The 27,793-nt window shown below is 37.1% G+C and overlaps 1 protein-coding gene across 2 annotated transcripts; it reads left to right on the forward strand.

Annotated features, from left to right (window-relative positions):
* Positions 1-2,339: 2,339 nt before the first annotated feature.
* On the forward strand, positions 2,340-27,342 carry scfd1 (sec1 family domain containing 1). Of its 2 annotated transcripts, none has more exons than XM_027172728.2 (25): positions 2,340-2,457; positions 4,565-4,635; positions 4,736-4,824; positions 4,916-5,006; positions 5,193-5,315; positions 7,185-7,272; positions 12,006-12,095; positions 12,908-12,963; positions 13,154-13,239; positions 13,643-13,742; positions 14,308-14,447; positions 14,820-14,910; positions 15,013-15,086; positions 15,273-15,354; positions 15,464-15,560; positions 16,062-16,132; positions 17,143-17,222; positions 17,347-17,409; positions 17,505-17,580; positions 22,865-22,918; positions 25,493-25,545; positions 25,848-25,881; positions 26,425-26,490; positions 26,579-26,647; positions 27,122-27,342. In XM_027172728.2, exons 1-25 carry the CDS (start codon positions 2,427-2,429, stop codon positions 27,143-27,145), a joined length of 1,899 nt encoding a protein of 632 aa, XP_027028529.1. In that variant the 5' UTR covers positions 2,340-2,426; the 3' UTR covers positions 27,146-27,342. The 2 variants fall into 2 exon arrangements, with proteins under 2 accessions (XP_027028529.1, XP_047677675.1); XM_047821719.1 differs by lacking the exon at positions 2,340-2,457 and adding an exon at positions 2,519-2,696.
* The last annotated feature ends 451 nt before the right edge of the window (positions 27,343-27,793 follow it).

The following is a 27,793-nucleotide window of genomic DNA, read 5'->3' on the forward strand; positions in this document are numbered from 1 at the left end:
TGCTGACCTATAAGTTGCTCAGAAGGCCTTGGATACACAATTCCAAATGAGTATAAATAGTTTTAGAATTGACATTATTTATAATCTCATGAGGATGGGTTCGCTTTTAGATCCGTTCCTATCAAGGTTTTTTCCTCATGACACCTCAAGGAGGTTGCCTTAGGATTTTACGTTAGGAACAAATATTAATTTCATTCTAAAATTTGTACATTTTGCCTTTTTATTTTTTATAGTTCTAGAAAGTTGCTTAGATGCAATGTTCATTATAAGTGATATACAAATAAAACTGAATTGAATTGAGAATTAGATCAGACTGAAGGCACAGCAAGTTTACTGTACAGTGTTTATCGGTATATGTAAAGGAAAGGGTTTATTGTTACAGAATACAATGTAATTCTTACACCATTGGTCTATGACATGAATTACGGACATTCAAAATGTATATTTACAAATTAAGAATTAAAAAAAAATACTAATAGTGCAAAATGTAAGACAAAAAGTATTGCCTGTCTAAAGTCTATGGGGTGCAATGTAACAGAAGACTTTGCATGTGCAAAGTCCCATAAGAGTAGATGAGTTCATGTCTTGAATGTGTGCATGTCTTTAATCAAATGAGTGCAATGAATGCAGAGTTAGTCTGCAGTTTCTGATGTTTATTTACATCAGGGGTGTAAATCTTTGTCTGGGTGAAGTGAGGAGAGGCAGTGAATGGGTGTCGTTCACAAGCATGATGGCCTGGGAGTAAAACTGTTTTTCAGTCTTGATGCTTTGGCTTTCACACTCATGTAGCTTTTGCCTGATGGTAAGAGTTTAAAAGGCTGTGCTAGGGGTGACAGTTGATGTTGATGATGATGATGGCTATCTTGTTGACATGGTTAGAGGCTCTCAGGTGATGGTAAGGACATTCCAGATATGGTTTGGACAGCTGTAGAGCCTTTCTCTCACCAATATAGTGTTGAGTGCTTCTCCCTCCAAATCTTTGGATCGACAGTCATCTCCTTTGTTTTGCTGACATTCAGGGAGAGATTGTTTTCCTGGCACCACTTCACCAGGTCAGCCACTTCCCTCCTGTATGCTGACTCATCGCTTCCTGTTATCAGTCCAATGACTATCGTGTCGTCAGCAAATTTAATTATGCTGGCATTGTACTTGCAGGCCACACAGTCATGGGTGAAGAGTGTGTAGAGAATGAGGTTCGGCATGCAGCCCTGCAGAGTTCCTGTGTTGAACTAATATGATATTGACCTGAAAGTGTGGTCGTGTAAAGAAGTCCAGAACCCAGTTGCAGATCTTAGGTGGCAAACCAAGATTGTAGAGCTTGTTGGTGAGCTTTGTTGGTATCACTGGGTTAAATGCTGTGCTACAGTATATTCAATAAATAATATTTAAACAAAGCTGTCCATATTTTACAGGTGAGTGTGTATAGTTGTGCTGATGCCACCCTCTGTGTATCTGTTTGGTCTGTATGCAAACTGGAGAGGATCAGGCATGGTTGTCTTGATGTAACTCATGACTATGCTCTTGAAGCACTTCATTACTACTGAACTAGCTATTTCAGATCATTATCTCATCTTATTTAAAAAGAGATATACTAGTAATATGCACTTGCTGATATCAAGTCAAGTCAAGAAGCTTTTATTGTCATTTCAACCATATATAGCTGTTGCAGTACACAGTGAAATAAGACAACGTTTCTCCAGGACCCTGGTACTACATAAAACAAGGACAGAGCTAAGGACTTAGTAAGTAAGTCTTAGCCACATAAAGTGCATCTGTGCAACCTGGTGCAAACAGTGTGAGAAAAGACAAAAAAGACATTGCAAGACAAAAGACAGTGCAAACAGAAAATACAAGACATTACACAAAAGACAATATACAAAAACAGCCTGACCAGTGTATCAGGTCAAACATATATTCATGTAAGAGTTATCAGCTTTGATTTGATCACCATCTGACCACACAGAGCTTGGCGAGGCAGCTAAAAGTCTGCGTTCCACTAGATAATGTATTAAAATTGACATTATACAGTACAATAATTAGAAAGGAAACCCTGATATAATGATGACACACACCCCTTAAAACAGACGTGTAATATGTGTATATCTATATACATGAAGCATGAGTTGATTTGTTCAGCACAAATGGTTTTGTTGTTGTTGGTTTTGTTTTGCCTGCTCTGTTTTCTGTTAAATCATCATTTAAATAAACCATTTCGAATCACTCAAGTGGTCTAAAAGCTTTTCGGCCCACTTGTACCATGCCAAAAGCACAAAGATCCTATTCAGATAGTTCGCACGGTATAAAGACATCGTGTGTTATTTCTTTAACTTTGTTTGAATTGTAGCCGCGTGGCCGTTAGATGGCGCTGTTCTCGCGTGCCTAGTTGCCACGTCACCCACCGACCTGTCAGTGCATAAACAGTAAAGATGGCGGCCTCCATCCGAGAAAAACAGACAGGTCTGATAATTTCTTGTTTAATCGTTTCAGGAAACGTATAAAGTTTATTTAATTTAGCTTAAGGAATGTACATTTAAAATACACCTCCGTAGCCTTTTATAACCGTTAAGAAATATAGCGTTTTGTACTTTTAGCTGCCCAGCTATTAGCTAACATTCTGGTCTTGTTGCTAAAAAGCATAACCGGGTTTCATTATAAGATAACGACTTCTGAAATTTCGTTCAAATATTCAGCTTTCAGTGAGTATGTCGTTGTATTCCTAAAATAAAGTGTTTAAAATACAGGTAGAAGTATATATGTATGTATGTATGTATGTGTATGGATACATTCACTTCAGTGTTACAAGGTTGGCTAGCTTGCTAATCAAAACATACGAGACTCGTTGTTGTGTTCGTTATTTTATAAATATCCCCAAATCTCATGCCTTTTAAATGACAACCTGACTATTAGCTATGAAGATGAAGAAGGCTGAATTACGACTGGACTGTAAAGATGCAGCTGCAATATGTAAAGAACAGGATATGTGACGTGTTTCGTTAAACAGCAATTTCCGGGAACAGTGTTTTGAAGATACGTAAAAGAGGCGTGAAGTCTGCTTTACCAGATATCCTATTCTTTTCTGTATTTATATTTATCTATTTATATGGAGCTTTTTACAACTGACGTTGTCTCAAAGCAGCTTTACAGAGCATAAAATTAAAACAAAAGGTTATTATAAAGATTAATATGATACATAATTCAAGATTAATATTAGATATATTTAAATGTGTTTGTATTTATCCCCAATGAGCAAGTCTGAGGTGACTCAGGTGACTGTGGGGAGGAAAAACTCCCTTTAATGGTAAAGGAAGAAACCTTGAGAGGAACATAGGGATACCTCATCCTCATATGGGTGACACTGGGGGTGTGATTATAAATATACAGTCTGACAAATGTTGTACTGATGCAAAAGACCACATGGAGTTGGCATTTCCTCTTTAGTATAGCAGAGTCCAACTGGAGCTGGTAAATCTCTATATGCCTCAGGATTCTCACAGAGTCGGCCTCATCTCGGTGAAGGTCCAAAATCTTCATCGCACGGAAGACAATCGGAGCTGGTACAATATAACATATGAAAGATAACCCGACGAGTTTAGGAATCTGCGACAAATAAACATTATCTTCCTTTCGTTCGTGTGTCTGCAGCGATGTGGAATACTTAGTTGTATTTTCAGTGTCTGAGTACACACAGAGAACTTACCTCTGATGAGTAAACACAAATTAGTCATCACTACATATCTAGGGGTCTTTGCAGCATCAGAATTTAATCGTGTCGTTTCATATAATCATTTGTATTTGTAAAGTCAACCTTATATAGCTGACGCAGTACAGAGTGAAAGAAACAACATTTCTCAACTATGGTGCTACAAAAAAAACAACATAAAGCTACATAAAACAGCACAGTGCTAAGGACTTGTGTCCTAGCCACATAAAGTTCAAGGTGTACAAAATAGTGCATCAGTGCAAACAGACAATACAAAACACTGCAAGTCTGATGGCTTGAGGGAAGAAACTATAGCACAGTCTGGTTGTAAGAGGCCATGCTGAGTACGAATGGGGTGGCATGGTGCAGCAGGTAGAAATGTTAGTCCCTGCTTGGTTCCTGAGGAGTTAACAAATGGGTTAACATTTCTAGCTGTTTCTTCTGTTTTTCTTCAGTTTTTCGGATTTCTTCTGTTCTGTATTCTCCAGTTCCTCCCACTGTACAAATTCCATGGAAATAATTGTTTTACCTAAACTAATTTGTCCCTTAATGTGAAAGAGTGTGAAATTGTGTATATGAGGTCCTCTACACCCAGCTTTTCCACCGTGGGCTCTGGATCAAACATCATCCTGCCCAGAATAAAATGGTTACTGATACATGATGAATGAGTGGTTAAGAAAGATAAATTGTTTCAGACCATATCTTTTAGAATGATCAGGAATTTCCTTTTGTTTTGTTTTTTTATGTATAGTATTAAGTTTTGTGGGTATAAGTATTGTGGGTATAAGTATTGTGGTTTATGTTTAAATAATTGGTATTTTGAGTTTGATTTAATAACTAATTATGGTACTAATCTTTCCTTAGCTGCCTTGAAGCGAATGTTAAACTTTAATGCACCACCTCTAAAAAACACTGCGGCTGAACCAGTATGGAAGGTAAAGTAATGAATATTGCTTCTGCACACTAGATGTTATATAATTCTTGTTACAGGAGTAACATGTTTTGCATTTAACTGCTGCTTGTTTATCTTTTCAGGTACTTATATATGATCGCTTTGGTCAAGATATCATCTCTCCCCTTCTCTCTGTGAAAGAGTTAAGAGACATGGGAATCACTCTCCACCTGTAAGAAAATCACATAAGTATAACATTTCTACTGACGCTTTTCTTTTATCACTCTTCGATAGTTCTGAGTGTCTTTTACTTTGTTTTCCAGATTATTGCACTCAGACAGAGATCCAATTCCAGATGTTCCTGCCATTTACTTTGTGATGCCCACAGAGGAGAACATAGACAGGATATGTCAAGTAAACATTATTACTGTAACCATAAGGATAAATAATGTTAAAATTGGTCCGTTGTGGATGCAGAATTAGAATCTTTAGCACATAACAAGGCTTGTAATTCCTTGAAACGTCTGCTTGCTATATTTTAATGTACATGAATCATAACCATCTACTGATTTTGTTTTGAAATTGCTTCGAAACTTACAGGACCTGCGGAATCAACTCTATGAGTCATACTACCTGAACTTCATCTCTGCAATCTCCAGAAGCAAACTAGAAGACATAGCAAGTGCAGCTCTTGCAGCAAATGCTGTGAATCAGGTGACCAAAGTAAGTCAAAGTCAAATAAGATAGTACTATCTCTCCAGAGTTTGTACAGTAATGATATATGTGTTTATTTTATGGCTTCTTCATTTTTGAGTCAGTACACAAACATTTTTGGTTTCCAACAAACAAAATGTTGAGGCAATATGTTTGTCCGTTAAGATATTAGCCACTACTTTTCAAACAAAAATGATAAAGGAAGCTGCTGGGATTTCCATGCAAAAATAATCAATTTGAAAATAAATGTCTCCAAAATAACTGATAAATATGTCCAATAATATGTACAGCCAGTTTATATCTAATACTGAAACTACTGACTTTTTTTTTTAAGTATGTCACACCAAATATAGGCTTTGTTTACTTTTCTTTATACTATATTTTTATGTGAAAGAATTGATTATTATTCCTTATATATATATATATTTTATAAGCACTTATTTGTACACTTACTCACTTGCACATTGCTGTATGACTGCTGACTTTAGCTCTTCCTGCTACACACTCGATTTGACCAATGTTGTCACAGTCAAATCCCATTTTCATCACCACTATTAATTTGGTGAGTCTTATAAATTGGTGACACACTTAATAGTTGACTGGAGACTAATATAAACTGAATGACAAGTGAAATCTGATACATGACTCCTGCCTGTTCGGACTGAAGGTCTGCACCCACACTGGCTGTTTTTGGATATGATTGAATACCAACGATTCCTATAAAAATCCACAGCAGTATCAGGTGCCTCTCTGTAATAAGTTCAACCCAACACATAAGTATCTACTTTTTTATGTCTGATTTATTCCTCTTATACCACAGAAATTTGCCAGTGAATATAATTTTACAATAAGTAATAAATTAGGCCATCCTTAAAAATATTCTTGTTTGCCGTAACCCGACCGACCCTGTCAATTTAGGACAGACTCAAATTTTTTATTTTTTTTGCTTTAAGTCTGACCGACTTGCCGGTTGTAAATTTTCGTTAAGACTGACCAATTTTTTTTTACTCTTCAAACAATTAATACAAAAGCAATAAAATAATATTAACGGGTTCGGGCCCCATAATACATCTAAAAAAAATCATTAAAACAGCACGACACCGCTTTAACTTGGCTAAGTTCGGGAAAAACTGTCTAGCATCAAAATAAGGTTTGCAATGATGCGCCCGAAGGTACGGGTTGAAGACCCAGTCAGTGACGTCACGATATGCTAAATTGTTTAAAGTCATCATACATAATCATCCTTCACCAAAATTTTTTATTTATTTATTTTTTTTAACATTGAAACTTGAAAAAACAAATATAAACCTACCTACTGACCTTTTTTTTTTTTTTTACTGTTACTGCAAACCAAAATATTTTTAAGGATGGCCTTAATATAATATAATACAATGAAATATAAGCCTAATAGACAATTAAGCATTTTAAATCATATTATTTAAGTGAGATGGTAAAGATTGGAGACATTTATTTAACATTTAAGTCACGATTGGAAGGGCTTCACAACAAAGGACTCTTGTTTCTTGGTAATATAAACTGTTGTCTTTTTAACTTCCCCTCACCAGCCTCTATTAAAGTTAAAAGAAACAAGAGTTCTCTGTTGTGAAGCCCTTCCAATGAATGTTAAATAAAGGTCTCCAAACTTTACCATCTCACTTATTATACAATTCTATTTTTAAATAACATGATTTAAAATGCTTAATTGTTTATTGGCTTATATTATGTAGAGATAAGTTCCTACAGTATGCTGCTAAATGTACGATGCTGCTATAGAAAATTAACCAACACCTTCTTGTCAATCGTTTGACATATCAGTGTGCCTTGGTGAACATTAAGCTAGCTAACAGCACTTCTTCTGTTGTTTTTCTTTGTTTGTAGGTGTTTGATCAGTATTTAAACTTCATAACACTAGAAGATGACATGTTTGTCCTCTGCAATCAAAATAAAGAGCAGATCTCCTATCATGGTAAGCTATATGCTAGACATATGTGTACCCATATATTCTCTGTTCTTTTGTAATCAGATCAAGTCAAGAAGCTTTTATTGTCATTTTAACCACATATACTGTATAGCTGTTGCAGTACACAGTGAAATGAGACGCACTTTATGTGGCTAAGACTTACTTACTTAGTAATAATAGTAATAGTAATAATAATAGCAGCATTTGGAGCTGCATTTGCTGTTTAAGGAATCATGAATGTCAGGGGTTCACCCTCATCTAGCACTCTCAGCATTACTTTCCACAGTACATGCTTGCATTACTGTTAAAAATTGTAATAATTAAATATAATGTAGATGCACACAGTACATGAAACCATATCCTGTCACACTTACACAAGCATTAGAAATGCTCAAACTAGCCTGCCTAGCACCAACAATTATTAGGTTATATATATAGAGAGAGAGAGCGCGAGCGAGAGCGCGAGCGAGAGAGCGAGCGAGAGAGAGAGATCCTCCTTGTACCATGTAAACAGTGCATTCAGGCATCATTTCTGAAGGTGTGCTGTGGTACCTGGATCTGACTCATTTGTCCAGCACATCCCACGGCCATTCAACTCGACTGATATCTATGTATCTAGTATTAAGTTACAGACAAAAAAGACAGTGAAAACAAAAAATTCAAGACATTACACAAAAGACGATAAACAAAATCAGTGCAGACCCGTGTACATACTGTATGTTCAATCGATTTTGCATGTGCAGAAATACTGAAATGAACACATTAGTGTTATAGCAGCAGTTACATGAGATATTGTAAAGTATTGTGCAAAACAGCATTCGATTGAAATGTGAGACAGCATGTGCAAAGAGTGAAAACGGTGTGTAAAACAGCATGTAAACAGTTTCATATGGTGGTGCTGTAGACATTGGAAGAGTGTGTATTTGGTGTGGGTTATTGCAGTCTATACAGTTGTGTGTGTGTGTGTGTGTGTGTGTGTGTGTGTGTGTGTGTGTGTGTATGTGTGTGTGTGCTTGGTTCAGTTCAGTTATTGAGGAGTCTGATGGCTTGTGGAAATAAACTGTTACACAATCTGGTCGTGAGGTCCCAAATGCTTCGGTACCTTTTTCCAGATGGCAGGAGGGTGAAGAGTGTGTGTGAGGGGTGTGTGGGGTTCTCCACAATGCTGTTGGCTTTGCAGATGCAGATGTTGTTTAAATGTCCATGATAGAGGATAGAGAGACCCCAATGATCTTCTCAGCTGTCCTCACAATCCGCTGTAGGGACTTGTGATCCAGGACGGTGCAGTTCCCAAAACCAGACAGTGATGCAGCTGCTCAGGATGCTCTCAATGGTCCCTCTGTAGAACGTAGTCAGAATAGGGGAGGGAGATGTGCCTTTCTCAGTCTTCGTAAGAAGTAGAGATGCTGCTGGGCTTTCTTGGTGATGGAGCTGGTGTTGAGTGACCAGGTGAAGTTTTTCGCTAGATGAACACCAAGAAATTTGGTGCTCCTGACGATCTCTACAAGTGATCCGTCGATGTTCAGCAGAGAGTGGTCGCTCTGTGCTCTCCTGAAGTCAACAACAATCTCATTAGTTTTATCAACATTCAGAGAAAGGTTGTTGGCTCTACATCAGGCAGTTAGCTGTTGCACCTTCTCTCTGTATGCTGACTCCTTGTTCTTGCTGATGAGACCCACCATATTGTGTAATCGGTGAACTCGATGATATGGTTCGATCTGTGCATTGCTGCACAGTTGTGAGTGAGCAAGGTGAACAGCAGTGGGAAGTCCAGGATCCAGTTGCAGAGGGAGGTGTTCAGTCCTAGCTTCCCAATTGTGTTGAATGCTGAACTAAAGTCCATGAACAGCATTCATACATAAGTGTCTTTATTGTCAGGGTGGGTGAGGGCTAAATGAAGGACTGCGGCAATGGCATCATCTGTGGTGCGGTTTGGACGATACACACACTGGAGGGGGTCCAGTGAGGTCCAGTGAGATATCCGCTAGCTGTTCTGCGCATTCCCTGAGCACACTGCCTGGAATGTTGTCTGGTCCAGCTGCCTTCTGTGGGTTAACTCTGCATATAGTTCTCCTCAAGTTGGCCGGCGATAGACAGAGTACCTGATCGTTGGTGGGGTGGGATGGTCTTCCTTGCCGCTACATTGTTCTGCCCCTCAAACCGAGCGTAGAAGTCATTCAATGCATCTCGGAGGGAGGCACTATCACAGGCAGGTGAAGTTGTCTTGTAGTTCGTGATCACCTGTATGCCCTGCCCGGTGTGCGCTTTGCTTCTCTGATGGCTCGGGACAGTTTGGCCCTTAGGGATGCTCTGTCCCCTGCTCTGAAGGCTATGTTTGTGAATGTTTGTGTAAACAAGATCCAGCGTGTTTTCCCCTCTCGTTGCAAAGTCCACATACTGATTGAATTTATTGAGCACTGACTTTCTGATTGAAATCTCTGGTGATGATAAACAGTCTGTCGGGGGGACATGCTGCAGATCGCTAATAGCCACATAGAGTTCACATAGAGCCTCTTTAGCATTAGCGCCGGGCAGAATGTACACTCCGACAATGAAAATTCATTCAAAATTCAAGAATTCCCGTGGTAAATAAAATGGTCTGCATTTAACAGTCACAAACTCCACTAGCAATGAGCAGTAACTAGAAACAAGCACAGAGTTCTTGCACCATTCGGTCTTGATGTAAACACACACACCACCACCACAAAACCTTACTGCACAGAGCTGCATTTCTGTTGGCACGAAACGAGGTGAGCCCATCTAGCGGAATGGCAGCGTCCAGATCGCTGTTACTGATTTTGTTACTTGGTATGATTGTTGCCAGACTTTGTATGGCATGGCTTTAAGGTCAGACTGTTCAAGTGCTCACAGTAAATACCATAAGACACCTTCACTTCACTGAACAAATCATCTTGAATACATTTTTTTTTACTATTTTCAAAAACTTTACTTTATTTTTTATATTTTCTAAAACTACACTTTATTAGCAGTGCAGGTATTAAATTATTTACATTTACATTCACATTTTCAGCATTCGGCAGACTCCCTTATCCATATCGACTTACATTCTCATTTTTTTTTTTAAACAATTGAGCCATTGAGGGTTAAGGTCCTTACTCAGGGGCCCAACAGTGGCAGCTTGGTGGACCTGGGATGGAACTCACAACCCCTCAACCAGTAGGCTATCACTAGGCCCCATATTTAGTTTGGACAACTGTATATGTTTCAGAATATTATGCGTAACTATATTTTTCTATATTTCTATATCCCGTTGTCATCTAGTGGTTTTAAGCAGTAATTCTTAATGCTGAGCGTGGTTTAAGTCCATGACATCATGTTGTTGTGTTTTCTTGGGACACACTTACAGTACAGCTTGTCTTTTAGTGAAAGTCAAATACAGACTGATGCTTTCTCAGTTTGCTTTTTCTCTTCCCTTTCTGACCTGCAGTTAGGCAACAGATGTCACCTTTTTAGACTTAAAACAACAGGCAATGTTTGAGCAGCTGATATGAGTTGATTACTGGAATTTTGGAAATTGTTAAAGCAATGGCTTTACACTACAGTACATGATGCATTTAGTTTAGATGCTCCGTTTTTTATTTCACAAGGACTTTTGGCAACAACAATTACTTTGTGTGAAAACATAATTAATTATTGCACATACACTTACTGTTGACATCTCTGCATTATTTCACAACTGTTCTTCGCTTATTGTATAAAAGCTGCATATAATTGTTGAAAGGCTGTTATTATGGGATGAGAGATATTCAACTGTACAAGAGAAGACAGCCATGATGAAATAAACCCTTTAAATCATCAGATTATTGCCAGAGATCATCATATTGTAAAGACGCATGTGGCAGATTTAAACACACAAAGTTTTATACATTCTCCCTCAAATCAAAGAGATATTTAATGAGAATGCAGGATACTCCGAAGCTTTGTAAAATGTGTAAAGTCAGATATTTGTCCTCCATTGAGGGCAAGTACATGCTAACAAGAAGGCAAAAGAGTATGTGATGTAATTGTGCTTCAAAAGTGGCCGTGTGATAAAGTGACTAGCGTTTTCACCTGATCAGATTCCCATTGAGAACCTACAGCATCATCAAACATCAAAACTATTCCTCCAGATATTAGTTGTGTTAAAAAGGATGAACTGTGACTGTTATTTATATATAAATAATGCAGATGAAATATTTATTTTCATGTGATTTTTTTTTTTTTAGATAATGTACTTCTTTTTGATCCCAGTGTTTTGAACGACATACTGCATAGAATCCATCTTTGAATTTTATTCGAACACCGACCTGGCCAAACGATGACTTTTGGGGTTTTGTTTTTCAGATTTAAAGTTTTGGATCATTTGCTGTAGAATAGCAGAGCTATTACGTAAAGGACGTCTGTAAAATGTTTGGCAGAACAGCTTATTGACCATTACAATGTGCCGACACCAAAGACTCACTGATTAGTCTTAGATAATATAAAGCATCTGCTATCTGCAAGTTTGTGTGAATCAACTGCTACTATTGAAACAGTAATAAATTAGAAAGCTCATATTAATATAAAACCTGTCATTTGCATTGATAACTGCAACTAATATCAGAGCTGTACTGTTGTAGAACATTAATTATCTTTCAAGAATACCGGTCAAATTTGAGAGTTGAACCTTCACATCTTACATTTAAGCAAATGAAGTAGTGTTGTTCTAGTGGTTGACAAAACTACTGACCTTCTTTCAGCAATCAATAAACCGGATATTATGGACACTGATATGGAGGCTATAATGGACACCATTGTTGACAGTCTCTTCTGCTTCTTTGTCACTCTTGGTAAGTAGTATTTTAGATAATATATTGCATGTATTTATACTTTCAAATACTTTATTCTTTATACTTTACAAATACTAAATCAGTATGGGCTGGGGGGCAGTGATACTTGTTTATTGTTATATAAACTATCAAAACAGTTTAGGAATAATTTAATAAATAAATGTTGGATTTTTTTTGCCCATTTGGTATTTTTTTATATTTGTAACACACGTTACTGATATACACTAGTGCACAGATGTATTATTACTAAATTACATAGAAACTATTATACTCATGCTACACATCTTGTAAACTGTTATTTTGGTAATCGTTTCTAACAGAATTTGCGGTTATTATGTAATTATGCAGTTTTGTTTTTTGGCTTAAAAAAGTTTGTGAGGGTCTAAATGAAAAAGTAGCAGGGAAGAAACGAGGTAAAAATAGGATTTTCTTGTTTATTAATAAACTTTAGCTTGCACCATTTCTACTCTGCAATAAAATGTCGCATTTACCATTACCATGCACTTCACTGATTAACTTGTATATTATTATTATTATTATTATTATTATTATTATTATTATTATTATTATTATTATTATTATTATTATTATTATAGCCATTTGTTCCAAAACATATTTGACATATGGTGTCATTGTTAAATTATGGAAAATGGAATGTTTAGTTTACTTTTGAAACGATTTCACTATTATCTCTATATTTGAAATGCAAAAATAAATCAGCCCCTGGAACATTCTTGTGTGCCTTGGAAAATGTGCGCAAAGTCTAATGTGCCCTCCTTTTGGCAAGTGATTGGGATTTCCTGTTTCCCTAGGTGCTGTTCCAATAATCAGATGTCCAAGAGGAAACGCAGCTGAAATGGTAGCTGTGGTAAGCTGCTGTCTCACCTTTCAAGCCATGAAAGCTGGTCTAAGGAATCTTTGTCTTCTCTTTGCCCCTGAATAAAGACTCATTTTATGAGTCTTCAACTTAGAATTTATTTTGGATGTTAAATGTTGCCTGTATGCAGTGGCTGTAGATCTATAAACTGTATTGACTTTTTTCTGCATTGTTTTTGCAGAAACTTGACAAGAAACTGAGAGAGAATTTGCGAGATGCTCGTAACAGCCTGTTTACTGGTGATACCATGGGTACAGGCCAGTTTAGGTGAGAGACACAAACACACACACACGCACACATCTACACAAAAAATCACTTGACGAGCATTTGTTCAATTACCTTAAAGTAAAGAACTTAATATCTTCGGCATAATCCCCAAAGAAACTCCAGGAATCCATTAAGATGGTTCTTTGGCCACATACTCTCATAGGAGTTTCAGTATACCATGAAATTAAATAGAAATAAAAGTGCGGTCCATCCTCCTTGAGTAACCAGATCCCAACTGTATGAAGCTCAGGGAAAGATCCTGTAGAGATTGCATTCGATGCTGGACCTAAGAACTGTAGCCCAGGAAGAGGATAGATGAATCATTTACTATTTTCTCATTCTCTCTTTTTTTGCACCATATTTTTGTTCCCTTTCTTCTCTCTCTGCACTTCAATTCTCTTAGTTTCCAGAGGCCGTTATTTGTTCTTGCCGACCGCAATCTGGATCTTGCTACCCCACTCCATCACACATGGACCTACCAAGCTCTCATTCATGACGTCTTGGTAAGCAAGATGTCAAAGAATCTCATTGTACCCGTCATTAGCATTACACCATTAGTTTGTTCAAACAAGGCTGCCAGGTTCTCTATCTAATTTTTCCTCCCAAAATGGAAAATGCAATTTCGTCCAAGCCATATGGAAAGATGAAGCTATTGCCATTTGCAGTTATCATTTGTATGAAAAAGATTTCATTGAGTGTGGAATATACGCACCAAGCCGTTGAAGTGTGCCAAAGAACATAAATACTTATTTTTTTAGAATACCTCTAAAAACACTTCTGTCTTAATGGGGTATGTCTCCAGGTCTGGATAGAGCTGTTAAAGTTATAATGGAGGTGGCATGCTTTTTGTCTAAGGTTTTTTTTTGTCATTATCATGAATAGATGTGTTGAGAGTGTTAGAATAACTATATTAGATATGATGATATGATAAGATATGTGAACAGGGGGAAAAAAATAAGCATTTGCATTTTTTTTCCAGTGTCTAAATGTCCTTTGACAGTATCATTATGTATAACATACAAGATTTGATAATGCTATGTAACAAAAGTGTGTGTGCATGTGTATCAGGACTTCCATCTGAACAGGGTAAGTCTGGAGGAATCTAAGGGATCAGAAGTTAGCCCAGCTGGGGCACGGCCCAAAAAAAAGAACATAAAGAACTACGATCTCACTGCTGCAGACAAATTTTGGCAGAATCACAAAGGAAGGTGTGTAACCAATGTTCCTAAATCTTTCTATGACACACTGTAGCAGTGAATTTACATGCAGTTCTAAGGAAAAGAGGAAAGGCTTGTGTTGACAGGGAAAGCAATGATCTATAAGTAATCACTGCAGTATGAGCTGTGATAGATTAGGGTACATTTTAAGTGACGGGTTCCAAATTAATATTTTATTCTGTTTGTTTCAGTATGACCGCATAAATTAAGATTTTACTCAAAAACCTTTGCTTAATTATCTTTCATTCATTTTCCATCATTCCCTAATTGTTTACTACTTACTAAAAGTACTACTTGAAAAATATTCTAGGCCAAACTTGGCTTTATGTGGTGCTTAGTGTTTTGCTATGTTCATTGTTTCAGCCCATTCCCTGAGGTTGCAGAATCAGTGCAGGAGGAGTTGGATAAATACAGAACCCAGGAGGATGAGGTTAAACATCTCAAGAGCATCATGGTAGGCACACAAAGAAGTTGCTTCTTAAGAAGACACTCCAGTATGAACATGGATTGTTTTTGCATTGGCTGTTACACAGCAGGTATTTTGTTTTTTCTAAAGGGCTTAGAAGGGGAAGATGAGGGAGCCATTAGCATGTTATCTGATAACACTGCCAAACTTACCTCAGCCGTCAGGTGAGACAACGAGAACTTAAAAAAAAAAAAAAATAGATAGAAGTATAAATCCATACATAATAAGTATAAAATTGTCCTTGTTGTATAGAGTAAGATGCAGTATACAATTCATGTAACAAACACAGACCTAATATGTTGCCTAAAATATGTGTTCTTGTGTAACAAAATATTTCTCTCCTCAAACAGTTCTCTTCCTGAGCTTTTAGAGAAAAAGAGACTGATTGACCTCCACACCAATGTTGCTACAGCAGTTTTGGACCACATTAAGGTGAGGATTGCAAAATACCAATGCTGTATTGACTGCAAAAGGAGGCCTAACACAACACCAATAAATTATTGTGGTCTAAAACTGGCTGATCTTTATGTTCTGTCTGTAGTCTCGCAAGCTGGATGTGTACTTTGAGTACGAGGAAAAGCTAATGAGCAAGTCCACTCTGGATAAATCCCTGCTGGACATTATCAGTGACCCTGATGGTGAGCTTCTGTTAGATTAAACAATAGGTCCATCCTACCTACTAATCTTTTTTTGGCTGTGGTTTCCTTATAAAATGATTGAGTAACTTAGGCATTAAATCCCTTAATAGAAACTGAATATATCTTCTTTTCACCTTGCATTCATCTGCAAAATGTATCTGTTCGTGAGTAGAAGTAGTCAGCTTTAAAGACGAGTTAAACAATGTTGAGTTTTTCTTTAGATTTTTTCATAGATATTTTGATCTCCCCATGCCCTTTAAATTCATAGGTTTCTGATATGTACACAAGACCTTTAACTAACATAACCATAGTAATAACTATGTAGTTTGCCAGGTTTTTAAACTATACAGAGCTCCATTCTCCTGCACATGAAGTTTTTATTGGCTGTTTTGGGAATAATCCTGCTTACCTCTCACAGTCCATTCAGTTCTTAAAATAAATCTTGTGACTTATTACTGGACAGGAAACCTTCAATGATGGATTCTTAATTTTTGTTGGTAGCTGGAACTCCAGAGGATAAGATGAGACTTTTCCTGATCTACTATATCACCTCCCAGCAGCCTCCATCTGAGGTAAAATTGCATACTTCTTATCCTCCAGTCTCCCTAGATTGTGTGGGACCACAGCAACACAGTGTTTATTAAAGATGGCTTGTGGTATGCTCTCCTGGTGTGCACTTTCGGTAAAAGATTTATTGTAATTAGCGGTAGATGCATGGGTGCCTATGTGTAACACAGAACCAAGCCAAACACAGTATGTGTGCTCCATGCGATACCATTTCTGTGTTCTTAAAACCTATTTTCAGATCCTGCTCAAAAGCCCTTGTTGTTCTTTGGTTCAGGTTTGAGGAACACTGACACCCTTTGATGTCATAGCCAGGCTTTATTACTCTTGTAGCCAATAATGCAGGATTGTTCTACTCATGGCAGGGCCTCTTCTGCTTGATGTTACTTAACCGGACAGAAGTATTACAGTGCAAGTTCTCTCCAGTCTTCAGATGTAGTGGCAGGAGCCAAGAGCTGGGATATGGATGACCTTATACTGGACAGTATCCAGACTCTGCCTTCACAACATTGACCACAGATTACCCCTAGAGCTTAGAAAGTATTCTGACCAGGGCTATGAGCAGAGACCCTGCTGTCTCTGATTATTATGTTGATTAATGCAGGCTACTTTAGAATGTCGTCTTCAAAAGAGGATGTTGTGTTTATAAGACAAACAGTCAAAGTTAAGCAGGAAATCTTGTCCCACATTTCTTATATCCTTCCTTTCATCCGAGTCTCTCTGAAGCTCATTGTTTTTGGCTAACACTTTGCTCAAACTCTGCCATTTTTTGTTTGTCTTCTGTGCTAGTAATGATGGTGAAATCAAAATGATTTTCTTGTTGATGTGGTGTAAACTGAAATGTTTCTAAAAGGGTTGGGGGTTTATCGTCATCCGTCATACAGCACGGTGCTGACAACCTTAATGACATTTAATTTAGGTCAGCTTTGTCACTTTGTCAATAGCTTTTCGGATGTGTTTTCTGATTAAAAATGTTGAATAAATATTTTTAGAATCTCATACTGTTTGTTCCTTGCAGGGTGACGTTGAACAATACAAAAAGGCTTTGACTGATGCTGGCTGTGACCTCTACCCCTTGAGCTACATAAAGCAGTGGAAGTGAGTTCTTGCTAGTGTTATTGCTAGGCAATACATCATAATCACAATTTTATAATAACTGCAGTAAATTCAGCAAGAAAAATATAAAAACTATTATTGCAACTTGTATAATCCACTTTTCCAGAGCTTTCACAAAGATGGCTGCTGCACCAGCAAATTATGGTAACAGTGGAGTGAAACCGATGGGGTATGAAAATTTAGCAAATGATATAATTTATATTAAAGAAATGAAGTCATTTTGTAGACGCAAAGATTTAAAGTAGCCTGTCTGTTATTTTTCAGCCTTTTCTCTAGAGTCATGAATACTGGCTCACAATTTGTTATGGAAGGTGTGAAGAATCTGGTCTTGAAACAGCATGTGAGTATAGGCCCACTGATGTCAGGGGGAAATCTCTCAGATTCTCAATAGCTTTTAGCTCCTAGAAAGAAATGTGACCGTATGCGTATCTTTTTCGATGTGTGGATCCAGGCTTATAAACAAAAAAAATCAGTAAGATAATAATACAATAAAATTAAATAATAATTGATTAATTAATACAACCATGTTTTTTTATTTACAACACCATTTTTTGTGTACTTTTGTGTGGTGTTGAGAGGCTTAAAATTAATATCTGTCTATAGAATCTTAAGCAACGTATTATCATATTTCACTGATGGTGTAACAACAACATCCAGGTCAGCAATACACACACACATAGAAGACTAACAATAAATATTCCACCTCATTCAGGTTCACGATCTGCAAAACTGCGGCTGGAAAAGGCCAGCGTTATGCATATGTCAGTGAAACTAGCTGAAAAATATTAGAGCAAACGGAGATCAAATCCCAACTGGCAATGACAGGCTTATTACGCTTAGCCCACAGTGTCATTTCATATCACTGTGTGTTTTTCTTATTACTGCTGGTGGTGCTCTTGTGCTCATTTCCACAAAAGTCTAATGTAATTTGCTTTCAGGCCTATGTTAACCACAAATAATCTGAATCTGAATCTAAATACCCCAAATTAAAACTTATGTTGTTATTGTTGGGATTTTGTCACTGCTAGTCCATTGATTGATAGTGGGGGGTTTTTTCACCCTTCCTAATCACCAGTTGCAGTGGGAAAAAAACCTGGATATCTTCTTTTGTGCATGTGCACACACAGAATCCATCCACATACCGACATGATATTGTTTGCAAAAATATATCATCTCTGTACATCAATCTTTCTCTTTTCTTCTTTTCTCATACTAAACCATACTACATCAACACATTATGTATCTATCCACTTAGCAGCTGGAGCTCTTTATTGCTGAATGTGCTAGCTGGATTTCTGCAACTAACCAGTCATTGTAGTTTATTTTTTCCACTTTGCATTTCTCTTCATTTGTGTCAGAATTCCCCCTTAGTTCTTTCTGCAAAAAGAGAGTTATCCTTCAAAATTGTCATATATTATTGTGACTATTCATAATCTAAAACACAATGGATGAAATGTGTTTTTGTAGAAGGTTGCACTAGCTTACTAGAAACCCAGGGCATTATATCTTCTTTACTTCTTGGAAATGGTGCCCCAGTAGATAGATATAATCAGCAAGGATGCTTTTCTTACATGCTGAGGAGCAGTGTGGTGCCACAGGGGGAATATAGAATCAGGACACATCAACCAGCTGGAACTGATCGTTTTCCAACTGCCAGTTCTTAGCAATTTGAAAACGTTTTCACAATCTGTTCTAACCATCATCAACTTCTAGTAGCTTTGCAGCCCCAACCAGGTCATTTGTGCCTGTGAGTCTGGGTCTTCAGACTAGTTGTCTAGGAAGCACTCTGGAATGCAAGGGCCACTAGCTCACAAGACTTGTCGAACCATAGGTTAAAGATGTTCTGTGAATAGTATTTATCTCATAGGCTGGATCAGGTCCATTGTCTTAATTGCAAGATAGCAATTTTTCTTTAGGTGTGTTTTTTATCCCTGTACACGACAATGATGTGTGTGGCAGTAATCATAGCATACCACACCACCATGGATGGCATCTGTCAGGGGTTTTATAAGGTTAATAATACAGTCTATCTGAACGGGACTAGGTGCACTTTTTTTTTTTTTTTTTAAACATCTTTTTCCCTTGGTTGGCATCTTTATCCAGGTACTTTACACCGTATCTCGTGGACAATCACAAACCCTGGATTCTCCCCAGCATACCTTGCCAGTCTGAACCAGCTCTTACAAGCGCAATATTTTAAGTGTAACAGCATAAACATAACAGTAGTCATAGTTTAAAAAGATGGACTATTTCCCCTACTAGAACTTCAGGTTTTTACATTAACCCTAGTTCTTTGATAGCTTTACTGCAGTATATCATACTTACAGTTGTGTACAGTTGAGAGAGAAGGCAAAACAAATTTATTTTACTTCTTATAGGGCTCAAGTTAATATGTAAGGCATAACATAATGGCACAATCCTCAAAACAAAACAAAAAAGAAAATAATTTCTGTTCAAAAGTTTGCATACCTTTAGTTCTTAATACCGTGTATTGCCCTCTTTAGCATCAATGATGGCATGCAGTCTTTTGTAATTGTGTATGAGCTCCTTAATTCTCTTAGTTGGTATAATTCGTTTCGGCAAAATGCCTCCAGTTTCTGTAAATCGTTTCTGTTTTCTTGCACAAACTGCACTTTTGAGATCTCCCCAGTGTTTTTCAATGATATTGAGGTCAGGAGACTGATGCCAGTCCAGAACCTTCACCTTTTTCTGCTGTAGCCATTAGAGGGTCAACCTTGCCTTGTGTTTTGGATCATTGTCATTTTGGAATAGCGAAGAGCATCCCATGCACAGCTTTTGTGCTGTAGAATGCAAATTGTCTACCAGTAATTTCTAACATGCTGCATTTAGCTTGCCATCAATTTTTACTTCCCTGTGCCACTGTAGCTCACACAGCCCCAAAACATAAGGGATCCACCACCTTGCTTTACAGTGATAATGGTGTACTTTTCACCGTAGGCATAGTTGACTCCTCTCCAAACAAAGTGTTTATGGTTGTGACTAAAAAGTTCAAGTCTCATCACTCCAAATGCCTCTGCTCCAGAAGCTGTGATGCTTGTCTAGGTGCTGTCTGGTGTACTGAAGGAGGGCCTTTTTGTGCCATGGGCACAGTAACAGCTTTCTCCTGGCAACTCGATAATGCAGGTCATTTTTGTTCCAGTACCTCCTTTATTGTGCATCTTAACACCACCACCACTATTTTCCAGAGCAGCCTGTAGTTTTGGCAGTAGTGGGTGAAATCTTTCTTCATCTAACTGACCTTGGCTTAGAATCAATAGAAACTCCACCTTATTTTCCACCTCATTATTAGAGTTTGAACAGTATTAACTGGCATTTTCATGTACTGATATATCTTTTTATATCCTTTTCTTATGACCACTATCATTAAATAAGAAAACACTCTTTTCCATTATCAGTCATATTTTCCAAATAATTGGCAATGATTAACAAATTCTTTCAGGGTATGCAAACTTTTAAGCACAACTGTATTATATCTTTCAGTACGTCACTTTAATTAATTGGGAGCCATGACTAATGTGTTGGAGGAGATTCGCCTCAATGGCATTCAAAATGAGCACATCTTATATGTTCTCTTATGCTATCAGAGAACCAAAGTTATGGTCATAACCTAAAGTTCTATTTCAAGCGTTCATTATGCATCTTACTATGGAATAAGCTGATCCTCATATTGTCATAAACTCTCATTCTGAAGTCCCATTGCCACTCTTCAACACACACAAATATCTGGTCATGTATGTTTCAGAGAAAGTATGTGACATGCCTTTATTTTCAAAAGAATGAAAATAAGAATGAAAATAAAGCTGCAGAAATGAAAGAAAATATGGATGATGTTCTATTCCATGGTTTGAGGAGTCCCTATGTGCCTAAGTCAGTAGATCTCTGCACAAAGTAAGTAGCCAAGGCTGCCTTTCCAGTGGTCAAATTATTTAATTCGTTGTAGTTTGTGTCATTTATGGAACTGAAACAATAGGCAAATTCCAGATGGTCTAATGTGATGGGGAGCTTGGATCAGATCAGATTTCTAATATGCTACTCAAAGCACTTACTAATGATGGAGATGAGTGCTACAGGTCACCAGATATTAAGATATGGATATCTCCAGATCGGGAGAACAAATTAATTTGAGTGTTAATACATTCTGGTGATAGCATTTTTTTTTTGGGTTCACATTTCTTCGCTTTTATCAGACCCTTCAAGCTCAGTGGATTTCTGGTATGTCTTCAGTTGGCCAGGTTTCTGTTAGGCAGATTAAAACGCAATCTTGTGTTTCTCGTCTGAGGAGAATCTGCAGTCTCAGTTCACAGTGTTTGTTGTCTAGGGATAACTGGATATTTGCTAGATCAAAACTGGGTGTGGAGTGGAGGGTTACTAGATCATCATATTAACCAAATAAGATGCCAGCACTTCTTTCAATCTTCCAGTGGCATCTCCATGTTGGGATACCTCATACTTTTTGATAGTGTACCCAGCAATGGGTTGTGTTCTGACAAACTACATGCTAGTCTGCATTGGGGCTCTACTGAGGAAGGTTCACAGAGCTTGCAAAAACCCATTGAGGCTAATTCAGCCTGGCAATATGGCAGCCTGAGACACAAACTACATTTGAGTGTTTGTGAATGCGATTTTGTTGCTGCATGGGAAGGTGAACGCATTTCTCTTTCTATTTTGTGTGGGGACAATATTGAAAAACTGCTATAGTGGATAAAAATGAGGTAGGTTAATACCTGGAGGTTGAGTTGTTTAGCCAATTATAAAGGTTAGCTCTATCAAGGTAGAATGTTCTGATTAAAGCAAGAATATTTGAATGTGACTGTGTGACTGCTTTTAACTATAGGGAAAGAGGATCTCCTCCATTACACATTGGCTTTCCCTAAAGTTGGCATCTTGAATTAAGGGATTTTGAGGACTATGTCGAGGGGCATATTCCTACTGTGAGATATCAAACAAATGCTTGAAAGAGAACTGTACTTCTGTACTATTGACCGCTTGCCCAAGCACTTAGTGGTATGGTTTCCATAATGTGGACTGTACTAAACTGAAGCCAACAGAACTTCTATCACAGTGGTCAGTAATGGATTTATCAGGGTCATGGAGGATCCAAAGCCTATTCCAGGAACACTGGGCATGTGGCTGGAATACACCCTGGAAGGGATGCCATTCCATTGCAGCTCACAATTTATTCACATATTCTAGGGACAATTTAGCTTAGTCAGTCCAACTACTGGCACGTTTTTTGAAGGTAGACGGTAAATGAAGAAGCTGAAACCAATGGGAAAACAGGGAGAACTTGAGAGACAATGCTACCAGCAATGCTAATTTTATTTTCATCTAATTTTGTGCTCATTTGAGAAACAAATTAAATGAAAACAGTAAAAACACAACTTTTTAACAAGATATGGAACACTGTAAAACAGTATAAATACCATTTTTTCAGATTCCTTTACCACACCATGCCATCATACTGCACAGCATAGCCATTCTGAACACTTTAACACTATACTGTTTTTCTTTTCCAGCTTTGATTTGAATCTAAATTGGTCCAATCTTAAATTATTTGTTGAATATTAATATTTTTCCTTATTTTTATTTTTATTTTTATATAGAATTTGCCGGTTACTCGAATCTTGGACAACCTGATGGACATGAAATCAAATCCGGTAAGTTATTTTGTTCCATGTAAGATTGCTCTTATATACATTAGAGGTCAAAATTAAAGAACAATGAATAAAGACTAATTGAAAAGAAAAGAAAAAATTGTGAATCTTTCTTGCTCAGAATGTGAAGGAATATTTGGTGTGGGTATACCACTGTTCTACTAGCATGTTTTACAAAATAACCAAGGCACTTCAACCAAAAGCTTTATGTTCTGGAAAATAATCAAAAGTAGGGAACTGTTTCTTATCAGTAACATACTTGTCCTAAGTAATCCCAACATTAACATTTACCATATTTTGTGGTAATTGGATTTAATTTAATTTTATACCATGATTTGGTACATTTAATATAACATTTAAAGGTAAAATTTTTTTTATGAAACTAGGTTTAATTAAACAGAAAAATCTAAGGAAGTTTGTTTTCATATCCACCCGGCTTTTTACAGTTGGATTGTGTCTTTAAATTTCGCCAGTTTGTCTTTGTCCGATTGGAAAGATACCATTTGTGAACAGATTTTTTTCATTGACATTCTAACACATCTAGATTTTGAGTTCTGAGGTAATCCAGTGTAAGGTTGTCAGTATGATTAGTCATTGTCCTTTAATCCAGCCTTAAGTGCAGACTGTAAAGAACTGTATGGCTCCATTCATCTTACCACAACCCTGCAGTTTAACAGTCTGTGGTAATGAAATGCATTTCCAAAACTGAATGCTTCCACCAGCATGCTTCACTGCGGGGATTTTGTTCTGGTACCATTATTAACAAAATTCAGAGAAACGTTTTCTCAGTAATGTCTTTCTTGCAACTCAGGGCCATTCAGTATCAACTGTATCAACAAGTATCAATTTTTCAACTGTAGAATGGCTGTTGGTTGTGCTGGACTTCTTTGAATAAAGGTTATATATTTAGTTGTTAGAACCTATTTTGTGTTATTTATAACATATGATATTAAATGCAAATTATATTCATAAACAGGTGGATCGGAGATTTTTAAATGCAGTTCAAGTTTTTATTTGTATTTTTTGGTGTTACCATTTTCACTTTTTGTTGTTGCCATTTAAAATACTGTAAGTTCACATTGTGATTCAGAATATAAACAGGGAAATATATTTAAATTCAGAAAAGTACATGGTTTTCTTATCTTTTCAGATTTTCTATATACTAGAAAATGCCAAAATAACACAATTGAAAGGTTTTCTCAGGTAAAAGTACCATATCTATTACTGTTTAATAAATATCTGAGTACCAAAGCCAACTAGTTAATACATATATAGTATGTATAATACAGACACTATACTATACATGTCATTCAGAACTGAAACAGTAAGGTGAGAAGGCTTTGAATTTTCATATCTCTATGATTCCTTAAATCCAGAAGCCTTTTGGACCTCATGAGCTTTTGTTGGTAGAGAAATTCCCATTTAGCACATTGCTTCATTTTTAAGTTATTGTTGGACTGTTTTAAAGGAAAAGTCTGCCTTTGAAAATGTCTCTAACTGCTGAGGTTGTGTCTCTAACTGCCGGGGGTGTGATTGATGCTAATCTTTTATAAATGTGGAATTGTGTACAGAGGATATGATGTGGCAAATTTTCAACACCCTTCCAGTAATAAGCTTTCTAGGAGCTCCATTCAAATGAGTCACATTAGTCAAAAGTCATTGTTCATAAGTCATATCATAGTTTCCCAGAATGGCATTTTTAGAATAATTCTGATGGGTGAACCTTTGTAATGTTATAATTCTGATAGCAGGATTAATCTTCTTCTTGTGTACGTCTTGTCACCTCTCACAATTGTCATCTATACATATATAATACTAACAAGATTCTTGCTCTCTAGGTGACACAAAAACTTTCAGGTAACAGACACTCAGTTTTCTTCTGCCGGTCCTCTTTCTAAAAGCTACAGATTATATTATTCCAGTCTCAGAATCTATGCCCGCACTGAATCAGACTTAAGAATATTATCATTTTCCTAGCAGCTGACAATCAGAGCCCAATACAGTGCATCTCTTGTTGGGGGAAAACAGAGGGAGAGAACTGTCCAAGTCTTAATGCTTCTGCTCGCTCTTCAGATGAGAATCACAGAGACACATGTACTCAGCCTAGACCGTCAAAAAAATCCAATAGCGCTATGAGCTATGAATAGTGTTCCCCACTTAGTATTAGTGTTAGCCATCAACTGACAAAGGAGTAAACCGATAGCACAAAAATCTAGAGCATTTATCCATTTGGAAGCAACCGTGGTGCTCCTCTTTCAGAGAGCTGATGGCAAAGTATTCCTTATGTGCGGGAGCAGGGGATCTGCCAGGCCACGCTGACTGAGGTCTTGTGGGAGAAGAGACAGGCTTGGCCTCAGCCAATTGGGAGGATGAGTGTGGGGGAGCAAAGTCATTGTCCCGTCCCCTGAGACACTTCACTCATATTTCGCAGACAAAATGGGACAGTGACGTCTGAGTCTAACTCTCTGAATTCTTTGAAACTCATTTCCCATAGATATCTGGCTAGAAAACATTGATTCTGATTAGGCCTGATGATTTGAACTAATGTATGTGTCTGAATTTGCTGTGATCCTGTAGGAAACAGATGAGTACAGATACTTTGACCCAAAAATGCTTCGTGGCAGTGAAAGGTAGGTCCTATGGTACTGACACATCCGTATGAATTTCATTCACAAGCATGCCGAAGACATGCAATCATGGCAACAATTTGTCTTTCTTACTCATATGTTTTTTGTAATCAAATCAAGTCATGGAAAAGACAACCATGTATTGTTGGTGCTGTAACTGATTACATCAACATATTTAGAGTATGAGCGATATTTTATTTTTTATAAGATACAATACATTATTTTAATGTTTAATTTATTGCCACTACAAATTAAAACTCTGTCATGTTAAATCATTAACACTGCTTAATATCTAATCCTTACAGTTCCATTCCAAGGAACAAGAACCCATTTCAAGAGGTACAGTAGGTTTGACCTTTCGCTTGTGCTTTACAAATAAACTGCAGAACAACTGTGTTTCTATTTCTATAAGCTATTATTTAAAAGAATAACATGTATACTACATATACATATATATACGTATATACCTGGCCATTTCCAAAGCGCAGCTTATCTAAACATTTTATCAAAAAAAATATGTATTTATATTTGAGGCTATCATGGGCAGAAGCTAATCCAAACTGGAGATTTAAATATTGAATCAACATTCACTTCAGTCTGAGATGCTTTTCTGTTCACCACAGTCGTATAGAAAAATTATTTCAGTTCCAAATGACTCGTTCTGGTCATTCTTCTCTTATCTCAATCATCAAACAAGGTGTTTCAGCCTGCAGCTGAAATCTACCCATGTTCTCAGAAGCTAATGAATAAACCTGAAAAATTGTCAGTCGTGGTCACAAATTTTGTCTCTTGGATTGTCACTGTTATCACACAGTGTTTCTTGTTTTTCTATTATAAAACTTTTCATTTATCTAATATCTTATTCTTGCCTTTTGTTTACAGGCTATTGTTTTTGTTGTTGGCGGGGGAAACTACATAGAATATCAAAATCTTGTTGACTACACGAGGGTATGTTCTTTTAATTGTAAATGGATTTCTTAAGAAATATATATCTCATTTAATGCTGATGATGAAATGTTGATGATTCTCTTCACAGACCAAGCAGGGGAAAAAGGTGATGTATGGCTGCAGTGAGCTGTTCAATGCAGCTCAGTTTCTGAAACAGGTATAATTCCATTCTACATGTACAAAATCCTTGTAATACATGCAACAAAAATGAATGTACATCAGTATACATGATACGTGAGTAAACGATGCATTAGGCATGAACAAAGTACATTTTATGAGAAGACAGCAGTTGTAGGTGTAACTGCTTCATATAAGAATATTACACATTCATAGACTAAAAGCATGAAAAATGCTCACTGCAGTCTGCTGTAGTACAATTTATTTAAATGAAAGCTACAAATTTTTAAGTGTGACTTTAAGTGCGTACGGCTTAATTCTGTGTGACAGTTATGTATCCGTTCCACTTATGGAACATTTTTGGCGGCAGGAGATGGAACAGGAGGTCCTTTATTCCTGGTCTTATCAGATGCTATAACTTGTGTTTGCAATACATTTAAAACAATATACAATCCATTCCACACATTCTCAGACATACACACATTACTTATTTTATGATTTTTTTTCTTCACAGCTCTCTCGGCTGGGGCAGAAGTAGGTCCAATATTGGGAGTCCTGTTTTTCCTGCTTTCAGATCAGCTTTCAACCCTTTTCCATTTACACAACATTGTTATTCTAATAAATCGATAATTCAATTGATTAATGATCCATATACTTTATAATGTTTAGCATACGGTTATTTAATGAAGCAAATAATACAACTGTCAATAAAGTTTGAATCTTTCACACAATAAACTACCTGACAGTGCATTTCATGGGAATTTCAGGCACCGTGAATCTGATAAACATACAAAAATGAGCAGGTTTGAGGTTAATTTCATATGTACAGCTAGCTACAGGAGCCTGTTAGTGAAATCAATGAGTAGTGATAAATCTTTTGTGATTTGATAGCAGTGACTGGAAACACAATCCAGACACAGGCCTTAGGGTTGGGAGAATAAGTGCATAAGAACATGGAGAAGAGTCAGTGACATCGAAGCTAACTGATAGGTGAGTATTATGTCACTTAGGGAAAAGACAGCTGTGACTAGGCAGAGTTAAAGGATCCGCTGTCCAAAGAGAGCAGAAATATAGAGGGAATACCACAAGCAAACCACTTGTCAGCAGAAAGAATGTCAAGGCGAAAGGAAATAAGGAGCCGTAATGGTTCTGGAACCAGAATTTACATCTACAAAAGTTATAAAAA

The sequence above is a fragment of the Tachysurus fulvidraco genome, chromosome 12, assembly GCF_022655615.1.
Source record: "Tachysurus fulvidraco isolate hzauxx_2018 chromosome 12, HZAU_PFXX_2.0, whole genome shotgun sequence".
NCBI lineage: Eukaryota > Metazoa > Chordata > Actinopteri > Siluriformes > Bagridae > Tachysurus > Tachysurus fulvidraco.